Source organism: Felis catus, chromosome B1 (genome assembly GCF_018350175.1).
Source record: "Felis catus isolate Fca126 chromosome B1, F.catus_Fca126_mat1.0, whole genome shotgun sequence".
Taxonomy (NCBI): Eukaryota; Metazoa; Chordata; class Mammalia; order Carnivora; family Felidae; genus Felis; species Felis catus.
In genome coordinates, this window is record NC_058371.1 from 137,340,577 (window position 1) to 137,357,345 (window position 16,769).

At 35.3% G+C, this 16,769-nt stretch overlaps 1 protein-coding gene and 1 non-coding gene across 22 annotated transcripts in view; both read left to right on the forward strand.

Annotated features, from left to right (window-relative positions):
* Positions 1-16,769, forward strand: part of SEC31A (SEC31 homolog A, COPII coat complex component) — a 70,927-nt gene that overhangs the window by 29,642 nt on the left and 24,516 nt on the right. For 15 of the 21 annotated variants that reach the window (XM_019829307.3, XM_019829318.3, XM_006931006.5 and 12 more), the window contains exons 11-20: positions 2,870-3,106; positions 4,112-4,186; positions 6,258-6,296; positions 6,803-6,880; positions 9,257-9,332; positions 9,959-10,137; positions 11,034-11,160; positions 12,120-12,265; positions 13,538-13,711; positions 16,053-16,226. In XM_019829307.3, the coding sequence (XP_019684866.1) occupies positions 2,870-3,106; positions 4,112-4,186; positions 6,258-6,296; positions 6,803-6,880; positions 9,257-9,332; positions 9,959-10,137; positions 11,034-11,160; positions 12,120-12,265; positions 13,538-13,711; positions 16,053-16,226 (1,305 nt within the window). The remainder of the gene's footprint in view (positions 1-2,869; positions 3,107-4,111; positions 4,187-6,257; positions 6,297-6,802; positions 6,881-9,256; positions 9,333-9,958; positions 10,138-11,033; positions 11,161-12,119; positions 12,266-13,537; positions 13,712-16,052; positions 16,227-16,769) is intronic. The other 6 variants (XM_019829317.2, XM_003985234.6, XM_003985236.6 and 3 more) reach the window with 3 other exon arrangements.
* On the forward strand, positions 2,404-2,510 carry LOC111560261. The gene has a single exon (XR_002742019.1). It is a non-coding gene; the product is annotated as a U6 spliceosomal RNA (small nuclear RNA).

Below are 16,769 nucleotides of genomic sequence, written 5' to 3' on the forward strand. Positions count from 1 at the left end.
ATAATGTACCTTTTAACAAACTAGAACATAGACTGTGAGAGCTGGGCTGTTTTGTTTGCTTCTATATTTCCAGTTTCTGATTTGATGACTTTTTTTTTTTTTAGCTTCACCTGTGCATTAGGCAGCCTTACTAACCTAGTTACAGGCAAGTTCAAGTACTGGAGGGCTTTCTTTAAAGGTGCTGGCAGCTTATCTATATGGACTATTGCTTTATGAAGAAAGGTACAAAAAGAAGCCCTGAAGAGCTGATGTGAGCATGTTGCATTTCTTTCCTGAAGAACATCAGTCAGTTCTCTTCCAGGAGAGTGCGAAGGACAGAAGAGGCTGGAAGTGTTCTTCCTCTGCTAGTTCCTCTTACAGAATGCAAGAAAAATGCCCTCTCTGTGGACATGAGGGGTAGAATTCAGTGTCCCCCTCAAATATCTTTAGGTTGCCATTGAAGTTTTAGAAGTTAGGGTTATTTTTGTGATTATCTTTATAAGTGTAAATAATATACCTAAATGTCCATGTCTTGGTATATCAACTTCATATGGTATTAATTAAAACTCTTCTGTGCAGTATTAAATTCGTACATTTATGCTTCCTTCCAATTTTTCCAATTTCTTATTTCTACCAATTTTGGTAAATTACAGTATTTTTATATTGTTAAGACTTTAAACGTATTTTTATTGTGTTCAATATCCATATTTGTTTTGGTTGATTTGAAAAAATGATGACTAACAGGCAGCACTTACCATTATTGCAATTAAGTGACATTATATTGTTACATAGAACCAAGTAAATGGGTAAATCCTCTTGTGAAACCCAGTTTAGGTCTTGGTTCTGGAGGGTGCAGTTTCACCAACTCCCCTAAAATTTGGGGAAACCTAGCAGTTGTGCCTTTCTGTAAAGTTCCATATCCTGTGTGGTATTACCTGCACCACATTTAGAACCTACAAGTGCCTATTGTTTCAGTTGTATTTTCATGTTAAATTCCATAAAGATAGTGGTTTACGTTTTCTTGGTATTTCCTAGAGTGCGTGACATAACAAAAACTTTGCACATAGTAAACATTTAAAAAGATAAGCTTATGGGGGCACCATGGGTGGCTCAGTCGGTTAAGGGCCCGACTTCAGCTCAGGTCATGACCTTGTGATTCACAAGTTTGAGCCCTGCATCAGGCTCTGTGCTGACAGCTCAGAGCCTGGAGCTTGCTTCGGATTCTGTGTCCCCCTATTATCTCTCTGCCTCTACCCCACTCTCACTCTGTCTCCCTCTCTCAAAAATATATAAACATTAAAAAAAATAAGTTTATGTAAAAACCATAATCCTTATACAAAAATTACTGAGTATGAAGGATGAAGTTTGGTTCTGTGCTTCCTTCCTTACCTATATTTATTTGTATAAATAAATCAGATATTAACTGTATATTTGCTATATACAGGGTATTGTAGGTACTATAGGAGATACAAGACTGAGTAAATACAGAACCACAGAACCTTCCTTGGAAGCATAGGAGAGGCAGAACTTTGCATCTATCCTCCTAGGATTTTCACCTGGGCCTGAGAATTAAATTGACAAGACAAATTAACAGGAGAAAAGCATACAAATTTTTATGTATACCTGGGCCCTCATTGGGAAATGAAGATACAAACAAATGGCAAAACCTAAGTGCTTATATACAAGGTTGAACAAAAAATGGCAGTTGTACCTAAAATATTTAAGGAGACTAAAGGGAGATAATTATCATTTAACAAGTCTCTTTGTATATATTTCTCTCAGCCTGACTCCCACCTCTGGTGATAAGAATGTTTCTTTCCCCCTGGAATAGACAGGGCAACTCTCACATGGGAGTTCCATCTCCTGCTTTTAGGAAGAAAAGAGGAGGTCAGAGGCACCTGGATGGCTCAGCCAGTTAAGCGTCCAACTCTTGATATCAGGTCAAGTCATGATCTTGTGGTTTGTGAGTTCCAACCCCCGAGTCAGGGTCCACGCTGACAGTGTAGAATCTGCTTGGGATCCTCTCTCTCTCTCTCTCTCTCTCTCTCTCTCTCTCTCTCCCTCTCCCTCTCCCTCTCCCTCTCCCTCTCCCTCTGCCTGTCCCTCTCTCTCTCCCCCCTCCCTCCATCTCTGTCTCTGTCTTTGTCTCTCTCTCTCTCTCTCTCTTTCTCTCTCTCTGTCCCTCCCCAGCTCATTCTCTTTTTCTCTCTCTCTCTCTCAAAATAAATATTAAAAAAAAAAAAAAGGCAGGTCAGAGTGCCTTTCTTTCCTGCTGTCTTTCAAGTAGTCTTTAGCTCCAAGTAATCCTTATGCCAAATGGGATATTTTGGAGGGGCATATTCTGCCACCCTTTAAAACTTAGAGCCTAGGACAGAAGGTGAGGCAAATACATATAGCTAATAGTTGAGTCAAAAGAGGTCTATAGTGCTCCCTTGGGCAGCACATATGATAAAATTGGAACGATGCAGAGAAGATTAGCATGGCCCCTGTGCAAGGATGACACACAGATTCGTGAAGCTTCCACATTTTTGGAAGAAGAAAAAAAAAAAGATCTATGATATATTGAGGACATCTGAGGTGGAAGAGGTGACATTTGCCCAGGCCTTGAAGAGAAGGAACATTGAGTATGTAGAAGTTGGTGTAAACAAGTAGGTGAGAAATTATGGGGCACAGTAAATAGTACATTTTATCTAGAAGGTAGTAGGTAATAAGAATAGTAATTGAAGATCAAGGTCAGACAGTGGAGTATGGGATACTGTATCAGCTAACTTTATCCAGAGTGATAGATTTTAAGACCATAGTTCTTTCCGTTAGTAGGTTTTACAGTAAGTGCAAGTTTTGGCCTTATCCTTGTGGTTGAGAGTGACTTTGTTCATTCGTTCTTTTCTAGTTTGGAGGCAAACTGGTTACCTTTGAGAATGTCAGAATGCAGTCTCAGCAGGGAGCTGAGCAGCAGCAGCAGCCACGCCCTGTGTTCATTAGTCAGGTTGTAACAGAAAAGGAATTCCTCAGCCGATCGGACCAACTTCAGCAGGTTGTGCAGTCACAAGGATTTGTCAGTTATTGTCAGAAAAAAATTGATGCTTCTCAGACTGAGTTTGAAAAAAACGTATGGTCCTTTTTGAAGGTAAAGTTGGCATTAAAACCATTTCATTATCTGCAAATTTAACTATTCCCATTATATTTGAAATATGTCTTAATAAAGAAATTATTACAAGATTGTGATTTCAGGAGCTTCTTGATGAAATTAAAGAAACATGAAGAGCACACAACCATATTTTTATGTCAAGAGTTCTTCCTTCTCTGCTTTGAAAAGCCTAATATGAAGTACTTCTTTTAATAAGTAAAAAATGACATAATAGTTATATTTAAGTGAGAGAGACATAACGTTCAGCAGATCTATTTTAAAATTAATAACATAGAGTTTAGTATAATAGAAACATAGAATAATTTCTGTAGTAGATCCAGTTAAGGAAAATGGGAAAAGAGGGAAAAGCTACAGGGGACAGAGGTTGGAGGCATTTCTCATTCCTTTTACTGCATTGCATTTAAGACAATAGAAAATAGAGTTTTTTGGTTGGTCATTTTGCCTCCAGTGGAATGTCTGTTTCTTAATACCGAATTTTCCAAAGAGATCTTGAATATAACAAGGTTAACTTCTAAAATTATAGAATTTCATATCTTGTAATTATGAATTTGGGGAGAGAGTTTTAGGACATTGAGTGTTCCCCATAGTGTTGGGTTCTGCATGCATATAACCGTTGGACGTGACTTAGTTTGTACTTAACAAAAATTATAGTTTAAACTTTGGAGTGCCTGGCTGGTTCTGTCAGCAGAGCATTTGACTCTTGATCTTGGGGTCATGAGTTCAACCCCCACAGTAGGCATAGGGTTTACTTAAAAAATAAAAGTAAGCTTTATTCAACAAGGATAATTAATTACTGGTATACTTGATATTTAAAAAATATTTTGGAGATTCTTTCAGTGAGTCTTCTATATAGTAGATATAGAAAACTTTCCTTGATACAGTAGACTTTATTTTTGATGATTTTTAATAATTCTACTTGGAATTTGATCAGTTAATTGAAAATTTAAATGCAGGTCTTTATTTCAAGACTATGTCTTTTTAAAGGTAAACTTTGAGGATGATTCTCGGGGAAAATACCTGGAACTTCTAGGATACAGAAAAGAAGACCTAGGAAAGAAGGTAAATTTCTGGGAAAGGTTAAAAGGCTGTGCTTATAAAAGTAAATATTTATGTAGCATAGGTGTTCTGTTTTATAAACTTCTACACAGATAACCTCAAATCATTCAATATATATTTAATAAGAATTTGTGTTTGGTTGCCAAAGTTCTAAATACATATTATTAAATGTGTAACTTTACCTTGTACCTGGATTTAAAAGCTGCCAGAACCATCTATAATTCAAACTTGATTTAATGAGCTGTGTTGTATCAGGTAGAATTGGGCCTTGGAAGGTAAGAGGCTCTGAACTTCAAACACTGGAAGTAACACGTAGATTTTAAGAGGGTATGTAACCAGTGGCCTTGGAGGAAGAGAAAAAGGGGAAACTGTTAGAGATCACCCCATGTTCACTACAGCTTAAGTAATAAAGAATAGAGTACTGTTTGAAGTTACCACAATTTTCTACCCTCACTGTTTATGCCTTAGCCCACGTTCCCAAACTCTGTATTGAGTTGGTCCAGCTGACAAGTAAGTAGTAAATATTTTGGAACAAGGACAATTTATTGTACTGAACCTGAATAAACAAAAGTCTGATTGATTAGCTTAATATTCAGCTTAATAATAATTGCTTAATAAAAAGATTCCCTTTTAAAAAGAGAAAGCCCTGGGGCACCTGGGTGGCTCAGTCAATTAAACGTCTGACTTCAGCTCAGGTCATGATCTCGCGAGTTCATGAGTTTGAGCCCCTCATCGGGCCCTGTGCTGACAGTGCAAAGCTGCTTTGGATCCTCTCTCTCCCTCTCTCTCTCTCTCTCTCCCTCCCTCCCTCCCTCTCTCTCTCTTAAAAATAAAACATTAAAAAAATAAATGAAAATAAAATAAATAAAAAGAAAGTCCTATTCCAGTTTTTCAGTCTTCTTCTCAAAGAGGGGCTTAATTATTATTCATCCCACAATATTGACATGAACAGCATGAAAAACACTCTGACTTTGAAAACCTTGAAGGAAATATTTTAGATTCTTTGTGTAATTTGTATTAGCCCTTTGTTGTTCTTTCAGAGTGTCTAAAGTTCTCTATAGCATTGCAGAGTTGTTGCATATATGGTACAGCTTAGATACTACACACTCTGAGCGGTGCTCAGCACCATGAAGATTCGTGACCCTTCTATGTCACATCACAGCTCTGCCGCTTATTGGCTGTGTGTCTTTGCTCAATCCTTTAGATATTTTTTATATTTAATTTTATTATTAGTCTGAACTTCTTGGTGCTATAACTTGTAGGTTTGTAAGAGATTAATATGAAAGTTTTGGGGACGTCTGGGTGGCTTAGTCGGTTGAGTGTCCGACTTTGGCTCAGGTCATGATCTCGCGGTCTATGGGTTCGAGCCCCACGTGGGGCTGTGTGCTGACAGCTCAGAGCCTGGAGCCTGCTTCAGATTCTGTGTCTCCCTCTCTCTCTGCCCCTCCCCCGCTCATGCTCTGTCTCTCTCTCTCTCTCTCTCTCTGTCAAAAATAAATAAACATTAAAAAAAAAAGTTTTGGGGCGCCTGGGTGGCGCAGTCGGTTAAGCGTCCGACTTCAGCCAGGTCACGATCTCGCAGTCCATGAGTTCGAGCCCCGCGTCAGGCTCTGGGCTGATGGCTCAGAGCCTGGAGCCTGTTTCCGATTCTGTGTCTCCCTCTCTCTCTGCCCCTCCCCCGTTCATGCTCTGTCTCTCTCTGTCCCAAAAATAAATAAAAAACGTTGAAAAAAAAATTAAAAAAAAAAAAAAAGTTTTGCTGAATGCCCGATAGCAAAAATGAAGAAATAGAACCTGTTTGTCAAAATACTTGTAATAGCAGTTCTTTCCATAGTGAGTGCCTGAGGAAATTTTTTTTAAATTAATTATAGTTATTTAAAACAAAGTAAAAGAAAACATGCTTGTTTTGAGGTTAGGTTTGTGATCGAATAGCAGATTTTATTCTTTTAAACACACCATCCTTGATCTGAATTTTTGTGGATTTTGCCAATGAAAATGGAGAAAGAGGTGAGTATTTGTTATATGCATTGAAATAGAATTCCATGTAGTAGGTGAGTTGTTGTTTTTATTTCAGATTGCTTTGGCCTTGAACAAAGTGGATGAACCCGATGTGGTAAGAAGGCCTTTAAAAATAGCTACCTTCCAAAAATTTGGTTTAGGTCATAACAAAGAAGGAAATGTAATTTAAGACATGTGTCTTTTTTATTGCTTTACAGTGTAAAAATACATGCTGATTGTAGATATTTTAATAAGTGAATAACTATCATTTTAAAATAGTATAAGTTTAGCTAGTAGAGCATTCCTTTCTCTTGACAATATTTGAATTTTGCGAAAGAGGGCAAACAATATCAGTGGCTGCTCAGATACTTAAGGTTAAGATCTCTGTTCCCAAGGGACATTTGATGGGGGTGGGGGGAGAGGGAGAAAGGAAAGTCTTAGCAGTCATGGCTCTTTGCTTTTCCTCTATTAGTGTTTCTTAAATAAATTTACTTAGTGTTGCTTCTTATGATTAAACTAGCTCTGAATTTTGTTGGTTTGGTCTTTTGTCTTCCTTGTTCACTAATATTCTTTTAATGCTACGTCCTTCAACTTCCTCTGTAATTGTTTTGTGTACCAAAGGCTCTTAAAGATTCTGACCAAGTAGCACAGAGTGATGGGGAGGAGAGCCCTGCTGCTGAAGAGCAGCTCTTGGGAGAGGTACTTATTTTTTTCCTTTTTAATTACATTGGTAAAGTATGTTATATTTGTTTATCTCACATTGAAATATGGGAAATTTGCTTGACTACTTGTGCTAGAATGAAATTGGGAGACATTGTTTTCTTAGAGATTTTTGGGGTAGGAGTCTATTTACTAGTTTGACAGAACTGTCATCAGTGAAATCTTTAGTCCTCTGACCTAGCTTCTGGATTATATGTCTTAAAATTAACAGTTGACATGAGATTGACTTAATTCGGTCAGATGGATATCAGCATGTCACAATGAAAAGAGATGTTGCTCAGAAATCCACAATGCATTGCATGTAAAGTTTATGTTTTTTCTTGACACATTAATATTTAGGACCTACGATCAGTGAGAAACAAAGGCTTCTAGATTAGTCTTGAACTTTGAATCCAGGTATAGAAATTTTCACTAATTTGAACTGTCATGATTTTTTGATTGACATGATAAATGTGTCATGAGTTGTAGTTGAGAATTTTTATAACCAGTTAAAAAGAGTCCTTGAACACAGAGTTGTATCATTAATTTTTTTCCTTTCGTTTTTCTGGGTTTTTTTTTAACCACTACTAAATAATTCTGTACTTTTCTTGCTTTCTAATTATATTTCATCTTGGACACTTAATTAATCAACACGTTCTTGTTTCTCATCTCATCTTTGACTTTTTCATTGTTCTTTGTGGTATAGAGATACCTTGACTGGAATGTCTCTTACAATCCTTTGCTGAGTTATAAGAGTAATTCATCAGTAAATTTAGACTTTTACAAGAAAATTGTTAAAAAAACAACTTTCCTTAGAAGTAGATCTTCTGACATTTATTTAATCTGAAAATAAGGAATATGTGTAAAATCTCAGTAAAACTTTGAACCAATTTTGGGAATACCTATACAGAATTGTAGGATACCTTGAAGAAATGTACTTTCATTTATGTACAACTAGACTAACTATGTATTATCAAATAGAAGGCCATTTGGAAATACACTTATGAATGAATAGATCAGAATAATATGCACATAACAAAACGATAGTCACCAATGTGTACTTTCGGAGTATTCAAAAAAAGTTTAAGGAGATAGGATCATCTCCTTTACCTTGATGATGCTATTTGCTTATCAGACATAGTAGTTTACACATTGAAAATACTCAGTATGTAATCAGCTGCTTTTTTCACCATTATTTACATTTCAGAAGTCAATAAATAGATTTTATTGTTTTCTTAGAAGGCAAATTAGAAAAATTGTGAGTTAAAAAAAGGGTTTTTTTGTAAGTTAGTGAATATAATCAGATCAGTATCTGATTTATTTATTAATAGGAATAATTTAAGCTCTAAAATGTTTTTGTTTTAAAGTTCTAAAATGCTTCCCTGTAATTAGGGAAAGAGTTAAGGTTTTAGCTATTCTTCTGTAATAGTATTAACTACTTAAGCATTGATGATGCTATGCTGTGCTCTGCACTAAAATTCCCCAATCCAAAAATGCCCCTGACTTTGAATACTAGGTGTTTACATTCAGATGTATAGGTAACACACACAGAAGATAGCTATTTTATCTCCTGCAAGACAGCTATCTTTTTCTTTAAATTTTTCTCTATGATTTCTTTAATATATTTTATTTTTGTCTTCTTGTGACTTTTTATGCATAGAAGAGAAAGCATTTAAACTATTTGCCAGCAATATGCCTTCATTATGTTTCTTTCCTTCTAAAGAAAGAAAATATACTGATAAGTAGTTTCAGAAATTTATAACAGAACTGTGTGTATCTTTTTACCAGACCAACCTGCTATGGCAGGTAGGACTAATTTAAGAGAATACAAAGTCTATAATTGAATTTGACTATATTCATACAGTCTTTTATATAGCATTTGTATAAGGGCACCAAGTGGTTTTTCTTTCATAACTGATTCAATTAAAACAAAAATACCTTATAACTAAACCTAATGGACAGAAGTTTTTAGACATAGAAAATTTTAGATGTGTAGAAGCAGAGTTGTTTTAACAGTCTAAATATGGTAAAATTAAAAACACATGTATTTTGCTTGTTTCAAACTCCTCTTATTTGAAGTAAAAACAAACATTCTTCAATAATTTCTGAGCTACCAGTAATGGATATGTACACTTATAGTTTGTTTAACATTATTCCTGATGACTTTGGATTTTATTTATGATTGTATAATGGGAGTTAATACTTAGGAAAGTCTTAGATCTGAGAACTTTTCTGGAATAACTGCTCATGTCATCTAGTCAGTAGGTGAATTATATATAGAGAGAGAGAGAGAGAGTAAATATATAAATTTTGTTTTGCCAGTAAATTTCTCCACCGTTTCACTGTGGCTAAATTGCTGCCCTTTCCATCTTTTAGTGCATCAAAGAAGGAAAACAAGAATCTGAATTTCTACCACCAGCAGGAAGAACATTTAACATCTCCATCAGTGGTGGTAAGTACTTATTTCATTTTTATTTTTACCTATTTGAAAACAAATAGTCCCTAAATTTAAGTTACAAATGTTTTGTGACAAGTGGTAGAGGGTTGAAAAGAAGAACCCAGTTATTTAGTATATGTAATCAGGGGGCACCTGGGTGGCTCCATCGGTTAAGCATCTGACTTAGGCTCAGGTCATGATCTCGCGGTCCGTGAGTTCGAGCCCCACATCGAGCTCTGTGCTGGAGAGCCTGGAGCCTGTTTCAGATTCTGTGTCTCCCTCTCTCTCTGACTCTCCCCCGTTCATGCTCTGTCTCTCTCTGTCTCAAAAATAAATAAAAGTTAAAAAAAAAAAAAATTAGTATATGTAATCAGTCTCTTGGAGATAGATGTTCTGACATTAATGTAATAAAAACTGTGTAATGATCTCTATTATTCCAGTTTAAGCTATCTGAAAATGTGTTATTTTACCTGATTTTACTTACATGCATCTCAATATATTTCCATAGAAATTGATCCGCTAGTAATATTCAGAAATTAGCATTGTTTTCTCCTTTGTGTGTACATGTAAAAGTTGATATGTATAAGATTTTTTCTTTTCACAAAACCTTTTATTAACTTGGGTGTATTTCCTTATTGCAGATATTGATGGTTTAATTACTCAGGCTTTGCTGACGGGTAACTTTGAGAGTGCTGTTGACCTTTGTTTACATGATAACCGCATGGCTGATGCCATTATATTGGCCATAGCAGGTGGACAAGAACTCTTGGCTCGAACCCAGAAAAAATACTTTGCAAAATCCCAAAGCAAAATTACCAGGGTATGTTGTTTTAAAAATAAACTATAACACTGTTCTGAGTATAAAAGCAATACATTCTTAGAATAGATAATTGATATGCAGAAAACAGTTAAAAAAACAAAACAAAACAAAACACTCATAGTTCCTTGAACCAGAAATGGTTATTATTGATAGTTTGGCATTGTTATTTTTATTTTTTGTACTTTATGTATATAATTTTTTGATGAAAAGTACTTTTCATATTTTTATTGTAGAAAAGTTAGAACATAGAAAAATTTAAAGGTAAATATTTTAATTTTTAAATTCTAATTCTTCCATCAAATTGGACTATTTAGGATGATTGGATAGTTATCCAATTGTATTTGTGGGACGAGGTGAGCCTAGGGTCTTCCTACTCTGCTGCCATCTTCCTCTTTCTCGACCTTGATGAAGTTAATTCTGACTTCATATCTCACATGTACTCAAAACATTTTTTCTGATCCATCAGAGCAGGTCATGCCTTCCTGTTAATGTTTTGATAATACCCTATACTTTTCCTTCTCAGCATATTTTTTTAAGTTTATTTATTTATTTTTAAGTAATCTCTACACCGAACATGGGATTTGAACTCACTACGCCAAGATCAAGAATCGCATGCTCCTCCAACTGAGTCAGCCTGGCACCCCTCCTTCTCAGCATATTTACATTACAAAAAATGTTTGTGTGATGGGGTTTGTTTGTTTGTTTGTTTTTTTGAGGAAAAATAATAACCATTTTTTTTATGTCTGTTGGTTCAGGGATATTCTTCACTTTGTTGCTGCTTTATTCTGCATGAAATACTGTGAATAGTAGGTTTAAAAGATATGATTGATTAGCCAGAGGTAATTTTTACTAATATACCAGAGATTTTTAATTCTCCTTTATTTTCCTTTCTTAAGCTAATTACTGCAGTGGTGATGAAGAACTGGAAAGAAATTGTTGAGTCTTGTGACCTTAAAAATTGGAGAGAGGCTTTAGCTGCAGTATTGACTTATGCTAAACCAGATGAGTTTTCAGCCCTTTGTGGTAAGAAAATGAGCCTTATATTTATATAATGTATATGGCATTGTATATTTTATATAAAATTAGTAACATATTATTAGAAATGTTTGCAAACCAGCTAATCATAGATAAGAAAAAGAAGTTCCCATTTGGATACTTTTCTTAGAATTATTAACATTACTTCTCCATATCTAGTCATTACTTTTAATAATATTTCTTAACAGTTTTGGTTTCCAGCAGACTGGACCTAGAATCTTGCCTCTGCCACTTACTAGTTGTATGACCTCGGAAAAATCACTTTCTAAGCCTTAGTTAGTCTATTATATGTAAAATTACACATAATTAGCTTTCACTTAATAAATATTAACTTGATAAAATTAGTAATTATAACATTTGATTGGAAATTATAAATTACTGTTAAAGGCTGTGACTAGACTGGTGGCTAAGGAATGATACTCCTTACTTGTAAGAACAGAAGCTTCAGAGTGCTAGTATCAGAACAACCAACCATTTGCTACCTTGAAAGTATTATGAGAATATGAAAGTTATAAGATATTAACTTTATTATCATAAGTGATTTATCGTAGTCCTACCTACCATTGATGTTCATTTCAAATGTGCCATATTTCATCTATTTACACAAATATCTGACGTGTTGAAATGGAGTTAAATGTTCATTAGGATTTTTCTGTTCAAATGTCCTTTCCATTTATTATTTTTTAATGTAATTCAGGGAAATTCATTCTGCAACTAGGTGTATAGAATCTTGAGAAGTCATTCCTTACATACAATTTGTCACGCACTTCCATTCATTTAATAAATAAATACTTACTGAGCATTTACATAACTGATTTTGTTTCTATCTGCTACTCATTGGTTGTGAAGTTTAATTCATACTTCTGAAAATATTATTGGCTTACTTACGACTTCATGTTCAGATTGCCTTGAGTATAGTCTTATTTTGTTTTCCTCTTGATCGGTAGATCTTTTGGGAACCAGGCTTGAAAGTGAAGGTGATATCCTCCTGCAGACTCAGGCATGTCTCTGCTATATCTGTGCAGGGAATGTAGAGAAACTAGTTGCATGTTGGACTAAAGCTCAAGATGGAAGCAGTCCTTTGTCCCTTCAGGTTAGTATCTTTGAAACAAGGGGTGCTTACTTTCTAGTGTTGTCTTTCACCCTACTTCTATTCTAGAAATTGACTTGTTCCAGAAGTTCATTGCTTTCACCTTAGTTACCTATGTTTTAGAAGTCCTTTTGCTGGATAATTTATGTGTATTTGTAGCATATTTGGCGGGGCAAAGTATGAGATGATGGGATAGTAAAATGGAGTTGCAACTGCTTGTGAAATCAAGGTTGTGATTTGGTGGTTTATTGGAAGAAGCAGGTGGCAAGAGCATGAAAACAGTCCTAGAGTGTACGTCTTTTCCCCCATGCTTCTCTCCCTGCCTCTGGTGACCCTATCTGCCTTGGGCAAGGAAAGAGGCAATGTGGGGTAAGGAATGGGAGACCTTCCCAGTACCAATAGAGAATCTTAATCGTCATGATTAAGGGAAAATGAAAGTAAGAGGTAAATGGAATCCTATGTAGCACTAAAACCTGGACAAGAGGGGGAGTAAAAAATATGGGGACTATTTTCAGGCATGGAGTAACTGTATACAGTATTTAGATTTTTTTTTCTAAGCATTTGAGTCTCATAATATTTCATTCAGGTATTTCTTTTTCGCTCTGGAAAGAGATTTTCTCAGTACAGTTGTAACTTTAAAGATCACTTTATTAAAACTGAAAATCTGGTAGGAAATCACTGTTTTCCTAAGTGCTTTTGAGAGAAAGCACACTTGTTTCACACTTCTGGATCTGTGTACTTTTGAAGGGCCGATTGATAGGCTATTCTTGTGCTTTATACTTGAGGCTTCCCATTGTTGAAATAATTGGTATTGAAGAGCAATGTGAAAAATTTGGGGTTGAAATAGTAAGCTCATTGGAGGTCACCTCTTAGTAGTAGTGTTTTTATAGTATAGGTAGTATGATGTTTTCAGTCAGTTTCTTTTATACCTGCTGGAACCCAGTTTCTGCCTTTGGACATTTATCTGCTGATCACTTTCACTTTGGATGCTTGCCTACTTTAAGCTCACAAGACAAGTATCTGGCAGTTTAAGGATATTTAGGAGAAGGAAATAACCTATGCCCTAACCATGATAAGGTACTTTCTTCCTCCTTACTTTTTCAGTTTACGTGAATGGTGGACAGCTGTTGCAGAAGTTTTTAAGAGAGAGGATAATACGATATACTTTTAGGAGGTTTTAGAAATCTTAGTATCTCTTCATTCCTGCTCTCTTGCATCCACATCTTGGTAATTTTGTTTGCTTGCCCTTCTCTCTCCCTTCTTTTCCTCACTTAGGATCTTATTGAGAAAGTTGTCATCCTGCGAAAAGCTGTACAACTCACCCAAGCCATGGACACCAATACTGTAGGAGTTCTTTTGGCTGAGAAGATGAGTCAGTATGCTAATTTGTTGGCAGCCCAAGGCAGTATTGCTGCAGCCTTGGCTTTTCTTCCCGAAAACACCAACCAGGTAATTAGAATTGACCATTTCTCTTTTTTTAATGTGTGAATAAGGTGAGTCCAGTGGGTAGCACGTAGTGTTAAACATAAGAATATTGGTAAGTAGAATGTTTTGGAACAATTGAATTTCTGTCATCTGACCATAAGTGAATGTTACTGACAATTATACAAGGGTCATTTTAGGTGTACCCAGACGGTATTGGAGAGATAGGATGCTCTTGTTGTACGATAGATCCCTTTGTACTGATGGGCATAGTATTTGAGGGAAAAAATGGAAAAGGACCAACTTCTAATTTCTTGAGCCAAATGCTGATTCTTTGTACGTGGTTCTTTGTAGGAATCTTCTGTGTTAGAAAGCTATGAATATTAATACTTAAATAATTGGGGTTGTAGTTTTAAAATTCCCACAAATGCTAGACATAGACATAGATATTAGTGAAGAAGTTCATTCTGTATACCATTTCAGTCTGATACTGTCTGCAGACAAGTATATTTTTAAAATACTCAAGGCAGGGAGAATGACATTTCTGATTTATTATTTGGTATGCATTAAATTGGGCTTTTTCAATGCAATGGAATTAAGTAAGTGACTGACAGTATAATGATGGACACGATTGCCAAGATTCTTTTCCTAAGGGAGTTTTCCAAAAGTGATACATAACTATGATAGAGGTAGTAGTGCAGTGGAATCACAGAAGAGGGCAACCTAAATTTAATAATGAAGCATGGGTAGAAATCAGGGAGAGGTTTGAGGACAGTTATCCACAAGTAGGATGTTTGTATCTATATTGTGTGTGTGACAGAACTTAATTTTGAGCCTTGAAGATATTTTCTTGTTTCTATGCTTTTTATTATAAACTTTATTTTGTTTTTGATGGATTTTTTTAGTTAATTGTTTTCAGTATTTTGTCTCTTGTAGGGAAATATCAGTAAATTTCATTGAGTGGTTTCATTGAGTAAAAACACTTAAGTCTATGTTCCAGCATTATGGAGGTTTGACTCTAGTTGGTTTTGAAACACATTTACATGTTGTATCTTTCGATTTTATCTGTGAGAATATTAGGTAGAATAGAAACAGACTTTATGATGACCTTGGCATAATTATTTTATGACTTTTTAAACACCCCTTTAATAGTGAGTTATAAGACCCTTTAAGACTAACTTAATCTAAGACCTTTAGATCTTGTAGCCTCAGTATTAAACTCTTTATTTTCAATACCATTTATAACCACATACATTTTTTTTTCTTTTTTTTAAAGTTTATTTATTTTGCGAGAGAGTATCTGCATGCACACAAGCAGGAGAGGGGCAGAAAGAGAGTGAGAGAGAAAATCCCAAGCAGGCTCGGCACTGTCAGTGTAGAGCCCGACGCAAGGCTTGAACTCACAAACTGTGAGATCATGACCTGAGCCGAAGTCAGATGATTAACCGACTGAGCTGACCAGGCACCCCTAACCACATACATTTTCTGTATATTATTCTTCATGTTTCCTTTGGACTTTTAAAGAACATTCTCTATGTAAAAATAAACAATTTTGAAGTTGCTGTCTTCTATATATTTCAGTAGACCCTTAGTATTTTCTGGGGAACATGATCTGAGACTTTGTGATATCATTATAGTATCTAACCTTCCTCCCTAATAGTATACCTAACAGTTTAAATGACAGCTTTAAACCTTTAGTGAATTTATAGTAATGTATGACTTTTTAAAGTTACTAAAATCAGTTCTTGCTGAAATATTTTAACATTACCTTTTTGTTGTTGTTTGTTAATATCTGGAACATGTATGTGGTCAACTCATACTTATTGTAGATCTGTATAATTGTAGATCTGTGTAAGCTACCAAGAGTGTGACATCTTACTCTTTTATTTCCAACATCTCTCTCTCTCTTTTTTTTTTTTTTTTTTATTAATTTTCCTTCCTTTCTTAGGTCACCATTTTATTTCATCACATCGTCAGCAGTTGATTCTTTTGGGGACCTTTTTTCCCTATAAAGAAATGAAGTTGTATTTTTTTTAACTACTTTTGTGATTTGTGAAAATTACTCAACTATAAGAAAATACAAAAGAGCAGAGATGATGAGTGGCATTGATCTTACATACTACTGTGTGGTGGGCATAATTCAAATCCTTGCCTCAGTTAAGTGATATATCATGGGCCTTTGGTATCAGTCTTGAGTATTAGAAGCCATGATGTTAAACCCTCTTGTGCTAGGATCTATTATATAGGAAACAGCATATGAACAAGGAGCATATGACCGATCAAGCTTACTTGAAGAAAAGCAACATGCTGTCATATAGTTCAGTGAGTTCTAACATTCTGCTTTATTTTCTTCTATTGCTTGTTATAGCCAAATATTGTGCAGCTTCGTGACAGACTTTGTAGAGCACAAGGACAGCCTGTACCAGGACAGGAATCATCTAAAATTCCTTATGAGAGGCAGCAGCTGCCTAAGGGCAGGCCTGGACCAATGGCTGGCCACACACAGATGTCAAGAGTTCCAGCTCAACAATATTATCCCCATGTGAGTGATATGGTCCAGATTAAGTAGGAACATTTATATATTTCTGTTCAAAAATTTGTTGGGTAAGAGACCTTAATCTGCTATGATAAGTCTAGTTGTCTAGTTAGACAACATAATGTTTTAATAGTTTTTCTTTTTGTATTCTTGAAAGTGATGGTCTGTTCTTTTTATTTTTATTTTTATTTTTTTTTTAGTTATTTATTTATTTGTTTAAGTAATCTCTGCACCAAACGTGGGTGGGGCTCAAACTCACGACTCCGAGATCTAGAGTCACATGCTCTTTCCATTGAGCCGGCCAGGTGCCCCTGGTCTGCTTTTTTTTTTTTTAAATTATCACTTTAATCTGGTCAAACAGATTATATTTTAGATATAAACTAATTTAAGCTCTCTGGGGAGATTTTTTTATTTCCCATCATTCAAACTACCCATACACATGTACATCTGTTCTTGAAACTGCTTCAACTTGATTCATCTGACAAGCTGTAAGTAAAGTAGTGGAAATAATTTGTGGGTGATTTGGTTAATACTATGAAATATTTTTAG